Source organism: Bos mutus, chromosome 5 (assembly GCF_027580195.1).
Source record: "Bos mutus isolate GX-2022 chromosome 5, NWIPB_WYAK_1.1, whole genome shotgun sequence".
Lineage (NCBI taxonomy): Eukaryota > Metazoa > Chordata > Mammalia > Artiodactyla > Bovidae > Bos > Bos mutus.
The window spans coordinates 78,465,867-78,478,743 of NC_091621.1; the positions used below are offsets into that span (position 1 = coordinate 78,465,867).

General features: G+C 47.5%; 1 protein-coding gene across 1 annotated transcript in view; it reads right to left on the reverse strand.

The window, feature by feature from the left end:
- Positions 1-1,948: 1,948 nt before the first annotated feature.
- The window catches only part of GRIN2B (glutamate ionotropic receptor NMDA type subunit 2B), a 343,677-nt gene continuing 332,748 nt past the window's right edge, over positions 1,949-12,877 (reverse strand). Inside the window, exons 9-12 of the mRNA XM_014476463.2 lie at positions 12,329-12,489; positions 10,347-10,534; positions 7,317-7,555; positions 1,949-3,844 (exon numbers count right to left, since the gene is read on the reverse strand). Coding sequence (XP_014331949.2) covers positions 1,949-3,844; positions 7,317-7,555; positions 10,347-10,534; positions 12,329-12,489 — 2,484 coding nt within the window. The remainder of the gene's footprint in view (positions 3,845-7,316; positions 7,556-10,346; positions 10,535-12,328; positions 12,490-12,877) is intronic.

The window sequence follows — 12,877 nt, forward strand, 5'->3', positions numbered from 1 at the left end:
AGACATGGCAGCTTCCTTCAAAGGAGGATGAGCACCTTTCTGGTTTATGTGTCCTGTGTGTAACATGGAGATCCTGTGGCCAAGCTTCCAAAATGACTCGGCTCTTTGGCTGCCACCTGGGGAGCGGGGAGGATGGCAGAAGAGTGGACCTGACCCCCGGAACACGTCTACCCCAAGTTTCGGGGCTGGCAGTGACAAGTATTCGTTTTCTTTCTTAAGTTTCCAACTTTGAGTGAAGGGGGCTTCCTGTCTGCCAGTACCCTCATCCCTGGAGTTTTATATGTGTGTGTATATATATATATATATATATACACACACACATAATTTTTTTATTCTTGAATAGTACAATCTGGGAGATGAAGGAGGTGCTGCAGGAAGGAGGAGGGGCTTCTACAGAGTGTCCACACTGGGCTCAATGTCACATTCTCTGGGAGCCAGACCCAACGAGGTAGCAGGGGAGTCCCTCTCCGCCTCCCGTCCCCTCTTTCAAATCTCTTCTCTTCCTTCTCCTGTCTCCTGAGCTGTACTTGAGGGGCAAGCTCAAAGCTCTGCACTGTCTGTTCCATATCACTTGTGGCCAATTCAGGGAGTAACAAGCCTGCTCTCCTAGCTCCAGGTTAAGTAAGAAGGGATCAAAGCATTGAAAACATCCCCCTCTCTCACTTACCCTATCATAAACGATGCCCCTTGCCCTTCAAAGCGTTCCTTTAGCTCCTTCCCACAAACTGGCCAGCTGAGGGTCTCAAAAGCTCAAATGAGCTTTGTCCACTCTTCTGCCCTCGGTTATATGCAAAAGAATCCTGGCTGCTTCTATGTCCTTTTAGCCTTCCTGGAAAGTTCTTGGCCAAGACTGATTGAAAGTACTGGCAACCATGAAGGAATTATTTTTGTATATGTTGCTCTTGTAGAAATGTTCACCCACATGTTTTGTCTAGGCCACAGAAACTTCTCATCAAGAACTTCCATTCTCCTTATTCAGGAAGGGTGTAGGGGGAGAGAGAGCCATAATTCAGATAACATAGGACCATCTTTGTTTGTACACAAGCCAAAAAAAGCCTGTTGCTTAGGGATACTGAAGAAACAGCTTTATGGGGTCAAGGTTGCCTTCTACACAAATAGGCCCCTGACAACAGGTGTGTATAGACAATAGGTGTGCAAGTGTATATAGACACACATGCACAGGCAGTCCCTCCTTCTTTGCCTCTAATGTACCACAAAACACTGCTCTAATATTCTTTCATCATCTGTCAATGACTTCACTCCAGTTCACCATCAGTAAGTCCCACGGAATTGGAGAAAACTATTTTTTGGCTTATATATAAACACACAAGGCTTCCCACCCTCTGCTTGGTGCCTGATCCCCAAACACATGCCATCTAAGCAACAAGAATTTAGCAAAAGCCTTTTTTCATTCACAGGCAGTATGCTAATAGATCTTATGGGAATGCTTTTGCTTCCTCACCTACACATACAGATCAGTTCAGCAAGAGGTATCCTGCTTTCTCCGTGGCCTCCTCCTGCTTCTCCTTGGCTTCACTCCAACCGGGTGGCAAAGAGTCCTTCCACACCAGGAGCAAGATGCCCTGCGGCCACTGCCTTCTCAGCTCCAGCGGAACGAGCCAGCCCACGTATCCACTCTCCGGAACTGGGAACGGCAGCCTACCGTATCCTCTCGCGGGAACTGGGAAAGGGGACAGGATGGACAGACAGAAGGAGGAGGAAGTAGGAAGAGGGTGCTGGAAAGGGAGCAGAGATGGTGCTGGTCACCAGGCTCACCCTCAGAAGGAATCAGAACTCCAGGATCCCAAAAATAAATGAAAACGACAAGAAAGGAGCAAATGGGAACCAAGTTCACCCCCTTACCCCCCGTTCGCCCTCTGTGACATGCGTGCCACACGCCCACAGCCAGACCCTCCCGGACGCACCTTTGGCCTCTCTCTTCCCTCACTCAGACATCAGACTCAATACTAGACAGTTTCTCATACACATGCCCATTGCTGGAGCCATTGAAAGCCCTGGGGTTTTTGTTGTTAGGCACACAGGGGTTGGACTGGTTCCCTATACAGATGTCTTTCTGGAAGCGGCCCGGCACAGCCCCATGCAGGGCCGAGACCACCGGCTTGTTGCTCACAAGGGCCCGGAAGTCCGGCCTGGCCTTCGGCGCACCAGCCACCGTGGGCTGCCTGAAGAAGTAGGATTTGCTGCCGTGGAGCAAGCACTGGTCGTCCCCGAAAGTGGGGATGAAAGGGTTCTGCGTGACCCGGTCGGGGTAGAGTGACTTGCTGAGCATGTAGCCACCGCCGCCGCCGGGATTGCCATGGTGGTGATGTCCTGCGGCCGGCGCCGCCGCCTTGCCGTCGTTGCTGCCACTGAAAGCGCTCTCGCCCGCCGGCATCTCGAACATGTGCGCGTAGGGGCTGCCGTCCAGGAAGCGGCCCTTGTCCTTGAGGCTCACGCTGCGCGGGGCCAGGGCGGCCTCTTCTTTCTGCAGGTCCACGAACGTGTCGTAGGAGTGTTGGCGCCGCAGCTTGTTCCGGGGCTTCTTCTGCGCCTTGGAGTTGGTGGGGCTCTGCGGGTACTTAGACGAGGCGGACGTCACGGCCGCCACCGGGGCGGCCGGCTGATCCAACTCCTGCAGCGAGTTGTCCTCGCTGATGTCATACAGGTTGCCGGCCTTCTTGCACGCCTCGCAGCGGATGCAGGCCGGCCTGCCTGAGTTCTGGCCAGCCACCACTGCCGTTGCTGCCGTCGTCGTCGAGTAGTTGTGCAGCTTGGATGGGCAGCTGCGGCAGAAGTTGCCCCCAGGGCGCTCCTCCCAGTCCACGTTGGTCAGGTTCTTCTCCCAGGGGGCCGGGACCCCACCGACGACCCCCCCGCCGTGCTTGTCGCCCGTGCCGTGCTTAAGGTGATGAGCTCGGTTGGTACAGGGCCCTCCGCCACCCACCGAGTCGCGCTTGAAATCCTCGCCGCGCTCCTTATAGAGGTCAGTCAGGTCCACGTGCTCCCAGTGCGGCGAGGTCTCCTTGGCACGGAACTGGTCCAGGTAGAAGTCCCGTAGCCCGTCCTTGTCCCGAAAGTAGCGCTTGTGGTCTGGGGAGCGGGGCGGCCGGCGGCGGTAGGCCAGCTCTATCTCGTCGAACTCGCGGCGGGACTTGGCCGAGGCTGGACGCTTCTTCAGGCTGTCCTTGTACTGCTGCTTCCGTCTCTTGGCCGCATTGCCCTCGATGTTGCCGTAGGTGACCGTGTGGGTGGAGATGTCCGACACGTCGGAGCGGATCAGGTCGTCGTGGCCGCCATAGCGGTCACTCTTGAAAGAGAACTTGCCGTACAGGTCACCGAGCTGGCTGTGCTTGGACGAGGGGAGGCCAATGTCCAGGGGCTTCTTGCCCAGGGCCCGGGGCTGCGTGGTGAAGGGCGGGTTGTCACAGTCGTAGAGCCCATCTATGGAGCTGGCGCTGCCGATGCTGTGGGGCCGGTGGTGGTGGTGGTAGTGGTCCTGGTACACGTTGCTGTCCTTGAGCTGCAGGTTCCCGAAAGTCCTTTCCACCTCACTGATGTAGTCACTGAACAGGTTCTCCTCGCAGGGCGGGTTGTTGTAGGACTTGCAGTCGGAGTGCGTGAAGCTGCGGCGGTGCTCGGAGATGTCATAGACAGACGACTCGCGGCGGATGAAGTCCAGGGCGCTCTGCGGTGAGCCATTCACACCCGACAGGTTGGCCATGTTCTTGGCCGTGCGCAGCAGACGCAGGATATTGGAGTGCGTGTTGTTCATGGTGGCGGTGGGGGAGTTCATCACGGATTGGCGCTCCTCAATGGCCACGCCATGGATGCAGCTGTAGATACCCTGCAGAGAGGATGAGACGGGTTAGGTCTCTCGTGAGGCTGGAAGGGACCCTCAAGTGGATCCCTACCCCTGCTAACTGCGTAAATGGTTGAGATAAGTCCAGGAAAACATGAAACAGATGGTCTTATAGACTCATAGAAACCTGTGTCTAGAAGCTTGCCTGCCTTGTGCTGTGCTGTGCTCAGTCCTTCAGTCGTGTTTGACTCTTTGGGACCCCATGGACTGTAGCCTGCCAGGATCCTCTGTTCATGGGATTTTCCAGGCAAGAACCCACTGTAGTGGGTTGCCATTTGCTTGCCTTATTCACCAGCATTTAGCAAGTCTCATCATGAACCCTAGGGCTTTCCCCGTGGGGCTAGTGGTAAAGACCCTACCTCCCACTGCAGGAGATGCAAGAGACAAGGGTTCCATCCCTGGGTCAGGAAGATCCCCTGGAGAAGGAAATGGCAACCTTCTCCATTATTCCTGCCTGGAGAATCCCATGGACAGAGGAGCCTGGCAGGCTACTATTCATAGAGTCACAAAGAGTCGGACATGACTGAAGCAACTTAGAATGCAACATGAGCTGGGGGTCTGATTAGATAGGCTTGGCTCTCCAAAAGGGGCCTCACTGCATACACCAAGTGATCTAAGCAAATGGTCTGGAATCACAAGACATTCAGGAGATTCATGCCTCACTCCGCAACTGATTTGTACTGATTTTTCTTTCTACACTAGGTTTTTGCCTCACAGAAATGAGGCCATGATATCAACTGATAGCAAACAACACTGTCAGCCTTCTGGAAATCAACAGCAATGCTTTACAGATGTTGGGGCTGTTCTGCCCTGGCTGGTCACCCCTGGCTGGCAGTAAAGACTGGGGAGCCCAGGCGCTCACAATTGCCACTCTTTACCAGCTCTGACAAATTTTGAGCAGCTTTTAGGATTTTGATCATCAGATCACAGCTGAGCAATTCTCTCCCTGAGCCAAGCATGAACCAAATTCAACAGGACAATTAGGCAGCTTTGAGGTCAAAGAAGGATATTTCTGCTGCTGTGCCTTACACCGTGGGAGGGAGGACCTGGGACAGATATTAAGGACTAAATAGCAATCATGAATCCCCTTGCTGGAGAGGAGTAGTCGAGGAGGGGTGGGGTGGGAGTTTGGGGTTGGTAGAGGCAAACTAGTATATATAACATGGATAAACAACAAAGTCCTACTGTATAGCACAGAACCATATTCAATATCCTGTAAATGAAATATCTTGTAAATAGCCATAATGTAAAACAGATATGAAAAAGAATGTATATACATGTATAATTGAATCACTTTGCTGTACAGTGAAATTTTATATTGGAAATCAACTATACTTCAATAAAATGAATTTAAAAAGAATCCCCTTGTCGAATGCTCTCCTTTATTCTCTTTAGGTCCTGTTTTTTTCCTTCAAGTTTCTCACTCACTGTGATCATAAATAACTAGTATCTTAACATTAGTATTGATTGAGAATTCCCTGTGTGCAGCTTCTTGTGTAGAGCCCTAAAAAGCACCGTCTGGGAGAAGGAGAGGCTTGGGCTCAAGTCTAAAGTCAGGCCAACCTCCTGCCAATCTCTAGTTCCCTGCCTTGAAAGGTGGACATGTTTGGAACTTTTCCACCTGGCAAGGGAAGGTCTTTGCAGAAGAGGTTGTTTGAATAGTGTCTTTAAAACAAGGGGAATTCATTTGGAAAGGGGCTGTCCCTATTGAGGGAGGAGGATGAGAGGAGAGAAGATTCAAAGGTAGAGTGGCAGCTAGATGGGAAAGAAGGATGGTTTGCATGAGATGAGCATCCCTGCCCTGGAGGCAGCCACAAGATAAGAGATCTACAAGAAAATTGGGAGATTAATATATATGTACAAACACACACAATAGGGGCTTCCCAGGTGGCACACTGGTAAAGAATCTGCCTGCCAATACAGGAGATGCAAGAGATGCGGCTTCAATCCCTAGGTCGGAAAGATTCCTCGAGTAGGAAATAGCAACCCACTCCAGTATGCTTGCCTGAAAAATCCCATGGACGAGGAGCCTGGCGAGCTATAGTCCATAGGGCTGCTAAGAGTCAGACATAACTGAGCGCAGAAGAGAAGATATGTACACTACCATGTGTAAAGTAGCTAGTAGGAAGCTTCTGTATAGCATAGGAGCTCAGCTCAGTGCTCTGTGATGACCGAGAGGAGTGAGATAGGGGTGGGGATGGGAGGGAGGTTCAAGAGGGAGGGGATATATATGTACATACAGCTGATTCACTTCATTGTACAGCAGAAACTAACACAACACTGTAAAGCAATTATACTCCCATTAAAAAAAAACAGAGAGTTCCCCTGCTTTCTTCTCCTTTCTGACCCTTCTTGATTACGGCCAGGAGAAAATGCACTTGTCCTCTTCAGAGCCATTGATTATGTCGAGGGGCGACAAATAGGATTTCTACTACACGCTTCCTGTGCTGTGGCCAGCCCCCTGTCTGGGGTCTTGGGAAGCGCCACGAGGTACAAAAAGGTGGCTTAGGGACCACAAGTCCCAGCCTCCTGTTTCCAGGTAACTGAATGGCCTGAAGCAGCTCACAGCCAGAGAGGACATTTTTCTCTAGAACTAAAATACTATAGGAAAATGATCAAAAGATGGGACAATTTAATGAGTACTCCATTTTCTTACATAACCCCATTAGAGACAAAGTTGGTTACATCTGAAGCCTAGACCTCTATTCTAAGAGGACATCTGAGTTCACTTCTCGTGAATGAATCTCATAACTTTATTAACAAAATCAAAAAGTCTGCTTTTTTAAGTAAAGAAAAAAAAAAACTCTTCCCTGTGACCCTTTATTCATATTCAACACTGTGCTCCAAATCTCACTTTGGACTAGTCATGTAGAAGAGAACTAAATAAAGAAGGACTTGAGTGGTACTCTTGCTCCAATTAAGGAAGTTTCTGGAATGTAAATTTCTTAACAGGTCAGGACTTATTTTTGAAAGTTCTGTTAAGCTCCTCCTGAATGCTCCAAATGCATACATGGTTAAAATATAAAGCGGGATGGTGAAACGACCAATATACATTTGCATGTCAGAATAAGAGAGATACATGTCATGATTTATACAGAAATGTGATTTTTTAAAAGGATTAAATGATTAATCCAGCCTATGCAGAATTAACTGATAGTGATGAAAGGCACCTGGGGAAAGGCCAAATGTTTCATTTTGATAGATCTGCCAGTTCTTTTTAAGAACCAAATGCCCAAACCCCACACAGAAAGCTATTTCTTAAAGGAAAAACAGCTTCACCTGTTCTCTGAGCCACTTGAAATGATGTCATCCTACCCCCTGGGGAAATGTACATGATGTGGCTTCTTGCTTTCACAGCCTCAGGCTGGAGTTAGTGCCCCTCTGGACTCTCTGCTTTGCATGGCACTAGGCTAAACTTCCTTTCCCAAGTTCCAGGCACCTAAATCAAACCACTTACTCTGCTGATGGAGAAGACCATGCCAGGCTTGCCAGAACAGACACCCATAAAGCAGTGCCGGAACTGCCAATAGAAAAGGTGTTCACAGATGAAGGTGATGAGGCTGAGAGCCATGGCTGCCCCCAGCATGTAGAAGACACCCGCCATGTTGTCGATGTCCAGCTGGCTACTCATGACCTCGTTCTTCTCATTGTGGCAGATGCCTGTGAGCCACAGAGCTTCCAGCTCCTCCATCTCCCCTGGGGGCCGGGCAGGAAGGAGAGAAGAGAGGGAGAGAGAGGGGTGTTGGGAAAAGAAAGGAAAACATGAGAGAGAGGGGAAGAGACATAAAGAAAACCAAGAGAGAAAGTTAGTAATTTTATTAATACTGTTAAACTTATCACGTTATTCAACAAGTGGTCAATGAAAACACAATGTGGGTACCAGAGATGATACAAAGATAGAAGATATTACCTCTGTGCCCTGTATGAATGTGTGAAAGTTTTAGTTGCTTAGTTGTGTCAGACTCTTTGAGACCCCATGGACTGTAGCTCCTCTGTCCATGGAATTCTCCAAGTAAGAATACTGGAGTGGGCAGCCATACCCTCCTTCAGGGGATCTTCCCGACCCAGAGGCAGAACCTGGGTGTCCTACATAGCAGCAAGATTCTTTACGGTCTGAGTCAGGTAAGCCCTAGCTACCCAGTGTAAATGGGTATATAAACAATCAGTATGACAAGCTGTATGTAACAAAAGCTTCCCGAATTAGTCAGGGTAATTTTGTAGATGCGGTGGCCAGTGGGTTTTCACGAGGAAGGTAGGATTTTGAGGTGGGCATGGTGAATGAGTGAATTTTAATTGATATTGTACAAAAAGGGGCTCCAGGCATCAGAGATAGCATGATCAAGGGGAGGAAGGAGAAAAACACAAGTCATATTTGGGAAAGGCTGGCAGAACAATTCAAAAACAATAACAGTTGGTTAAAAAAAAGCTGAATACAAAAGGTTGATGAAACATTGCTGAGCACCTGAGTATCAGACTAAGCACTTTGCACGGGTTTTTTTTTTTTTGTAGACAGCGAGGAACAACATAATGGAAGAAGCGACTCAGAAAATTGCTCTCAAAAATGTGCAGAGCAGATCGAGTTGGGGGAGGAGAGACAGAGACAAAGCGGTGGGGAGATTGAGTGATTCCCTAGAGGCCCTCAGACTTCCTGATCTCTTGTTGGAAACATAAATATTCACAGGAAAAGGGAGGAAGCTGGAATAAAATGAGACCACCAAATTCGGACCTGCCTCCTTTTAATGCTGCTTAGAGAAGTTTTGATTAATTCAAGTCATGCCAGGTTACAACAACCTTGATCCACTTCAGTGGATACTAGGAACTAGAAATGTAGAAATCATAGGCAAGAGGAAAATAAAAGAAACCATGAGCCTGAGAATGCATCTGACTCTAGAGAAGCAAAAATCTGAAAATCTCATGAAGAAAATTGCCAGTTTGGCTTAAAACGTGAAATCTGTTTGCATAGTCTGACTGGAGCTCTGGTGTGTGTGTGTGTGTGTGTGTGTGTGTTAGTCACTCAGTCGTGTCCAACTCTTTGCGACCCCGTGGACTGTAGCTCATCAAGTTCCTACGTTCATGGAATTCTCCAGGCAAGAATAATGGAGTGGGTTACCTTTCCCTTCTTCAGGAGATCTTCCCAACCCAGGGATTGAACCTGGGTCTACCATGTTTCAGGCAGATTCTTTACCGTCTGAGCCCCCGGAAAGCCCATGAAGCTCCGGTAACTTTTGCAAATTGTCTCTACTGCTGCTCTTTCTTGTGGACAGAGGCCCTGTTATTGCCTTGAAGTGACAGCTACATTACTGTGACAGAAGCTCTTACACTAAAAAGGCTTGGAACCCTCCACCTAGAACCCCATCCTCTTTCCAATGTTCATCAAATCACTTTTTGCTCATTTCTTGGATCAAACTTGGATGATTTTCCTAACTGAACAACTGACCTCACCTGGAGTCTGCCAATCCAGCTATGTTGTCTTCTCCTTACCAGCAAAGATTCTGCAGACAGAACTGGGGGAACTGCTGGGTTGATGGCCTGTGGGGCCAAGTACAGTCAGGCTGCTCGTTGTAATAGGATTAGCTTCTGTGAGACTAACAGGAGAAGGAGGTCCTTTAGACAATAAAGTGAAGTGGGATGTGGAAGGTGTGAGCAAAATAAAAAAAAGAGATTAGGTTTTCTCAAAGCAAGTTGTCTCTTCAAGGAATCACTCTGGCGAGTGAGTACCTTCCAGTGTCTGTCTCTGAGGACTTGGCCCTGCTTCCTATCTCTTCCACTGGGAGAGGCAAAATAGCAGAGGGAAGGATGAGCAAATAGCCATGAATGGATTTCTTTGCCGTTTCTCTGGGACCAGAGCAAGGGGTCTGTATAGTCAAAGCTACGGTTTTTTCCAGTAGTCATGTATGGATGTGAGAGCTGGACCCTAAAGAAGGCTGAGTGCCAAAGAATTGATGTTTCTGAATTACGGTGTTGGAGAAGACTCTTAAGAGTCCCTTGGACTGCAAGGAGATCAAACCAGTTAATCCTATAGGATATCAACCCTGAATAATCATTGGAAGGACTGATGCTGAAGCTTCAATACTTTGGCCACCAGATGTGAATAACTGACTCATTAGAAAAGACCCTGATGCTGGGACAGATTGAAGGCAGGAGGAGAAGGGGACAACAGAGGATGAGATGGTTGGATGGCATCCATCACCGACTCAATGGACATGAGTTTGAGCAAAACTCTGGGAGATAGTGAAGGAGAAGGAAGCCTGGTGCGCTGCAGTCCATGGAACTGCAACGAGTCGGACATGACTAAGCCACTGAACAATAACAACAACCTCATTACGAAGCTTTAGAAAGCTATCATATACTACCCAATGTCCTAGCATACTATGAAATGCTTTACTGGAAATGCAGAGGTTAGAGGGATGGGGAAGGAAGAAGAGTTGATGTTTTGGACTGGTTGTAGGAAGAGGCCAAGTAGACACTTTCCCTTTCTTTAACTCACCATCTCCGAAGAGCTGCAGGATAGCAAGGTCCACCTGGCGCTTCCATCCAGAGTCTTTTTGGATGGCAATGCCATAACCAGTGGAGGCAAAGACCTTCCCACTGCCAATGGTCACCAGCTTGCAGCCCTCATCTCTACCGGCCATGTAGTTCAGCACGGCTGCATCGTAGATGAAGGCATCCAGTTTCCTGTGCAAGAAAGGAGCAAACAAACCAAGTCCAGTGGAGGAACTCGAGTCCAAAACTACCTATGGGGCCATTAAGAGGAGGAAGTAGGACTCCAGCAGACTATGGGGAGAATTGGTTCAAAGCAGAGCTCAAGGTGGAACTCAGCCAGAAGCTAAAGCCTAACTCCCAGGTGGTTCTTTGTGATTTCAGATTGAAAGGAGGAGTTTTTTCCCTCCTGTTGGGAATGATGAGAATGCTAGTTGGGCCCGGAGCCAACTCATAAGCTGTGTCTGAAAAGGAGAAGGAGTAAAAAGGAATCAATAAAAATAATAACAGAAATAATGAAAAGGAACCATCACAATGATAGCAACAAATAGCATGGGTTAGACTTACATAACATTTTTCATTTCTCAGTTCATTACAGTCCAGAGTGGGGATAAGCGTAGGTGGACGAGGAGCACTGGATGGGCAATGCTATTTTGGCGGTCAGAAAGGTTTTAGTATTTTGTTTTGCAGCACAAGGAGAGGAGAGAGTTGCTGGAGGTGGTGACATTATAGGCTCAGGTCAACAGCGAATGTGTGAAACCACAGCCAATGCAACATACAGGAGAATTCAGATGTCTCATGTTCCCAAACATATGAGAATCTCTTTGTATGTACAGTGCTTTGCAAGGAGAAGTAGGCAGGGAGTGGGGAAAGGCTAGGGGCAAGTTCAGGAAGGTACAGGTCAATATTTAAACACAATAAATGGAGAAGAAATTCAGATATATTCATATAGGTAATAGAGAGGTCTGCAAGAAAGAAAGCCAGGCATCATGACCTGCACTGTTCAAGTGCAGTTCAGTTAGCTTTACCCCTCCTTAAGAAAAAAGAAGCCCTTTCTGGCATGACAAAATGCAGAACACATTTTTTCCAAAGGTCCGTGAGTATCCTTTAGAAGTGTGTCTATCAGAAAGTCAAAGCTCTGAAGGGCTTGAGAACTGTGATTGCACCAGGGGCCAGACAACCCAGAGTCATCTGTCCCCCAAATTCAAATCCCACCTTCTGAAGTCTGCTGTGGCTTTATAACAATAAGACAGAGTCTAACAGTATTTAAGTAAACACGCCTCTGGGAGGCTCATTCCGAACAGAAGCCACCAGAAGGTCTAAGGGCTGTCAGTCATCCTACAACACAGGAAATCAGCTATGAGACCTTAACTCCAACAACTCTCATGCTCAACTGTCTGTCTTATTCCACAGCTGTGGCTTCTGAGGGAAGGAACCGCCATGGCTGAGATTATGTAAGCCAACATATTTGCAGTTTGTGAGTTCTTTTGAATGAACAATCCACCCTAGATTATAGAGCTGGATCAAAGAGTGCCAATTTTGTTGGAATTGGAGATCAATTAACATATTCTTACCGTTTGTTATCTAAAAGCTTTCACCCTTTTCATTGTTTCTTTCTCCCTTGTCCATAAGACACCAAAATCAATTTCACTTTCAGGTCAGCAGGTCTTTATTTTGTGTGTAACACATGAACTTTAGCCTTGACTCTCCTCTTTGACTTTTATATCTATTACATTCTTATTTCACTGTTACATTCATGCAAGTAAAATAGAAATTGTTGAAAATATATATAAGTGAATCATACCAGTGGAATATCCATACACTGGTCTGAATTATACCATCAATTTAACCTGGAGACCCACAAAATGCAAATGCAGTCTTCTTTGCTTGAACTTGGTGTGGCAAACAAAGACGGTCCATCTTATTACATGGATGTTTAAGAAATGTGAGCAACACAGCAAAGATTCTGAGCTTGGAAGCAGTTCTTACCCTGTTTTCAGGGAGAGCAGTGCATCATCGACACCTCTCTGGTTGAACTTCCCCATGTAGGCATGCATTTCTGCATAGTTATTGCGAATATTTCTCTCTGTGCTGCCGTTGGGCACAGTGCCAAAGCGGAAAGGGGGTGAGAAGTCATTAGGTCTCTGGAACTAAAAAGAGAGTTAAAGAGAGACAGAGAAGATGAATGCTTCAGAAAATGTGGAGAGATATTCAGTTAACATTTGTGGATTTATCATGGAAGGGACCAATGAGAGTTCACCAAACATATTAGCCCTTGCTCAGGAGTAGCAATTGCTATCTGAAAGTGAACTTCAATTCAACTCAATTTAATCCATATTGTTGAGAGCTTTCTAACTGCCCACCCCTGACTTGAATCTGTCACTCTCGTCTGCCCCGTGTATGTACACTGCACAAAACCAGGGATGATGGGAATGAGCTATTAGCTTAACTGCAGTGGGCTGGTTGCCTTTATTTCTGAAAATTGTGTGAAATCTGCTTCCAGGTCCCATCATTGGACTATTAAGGCTCTAAGATGTA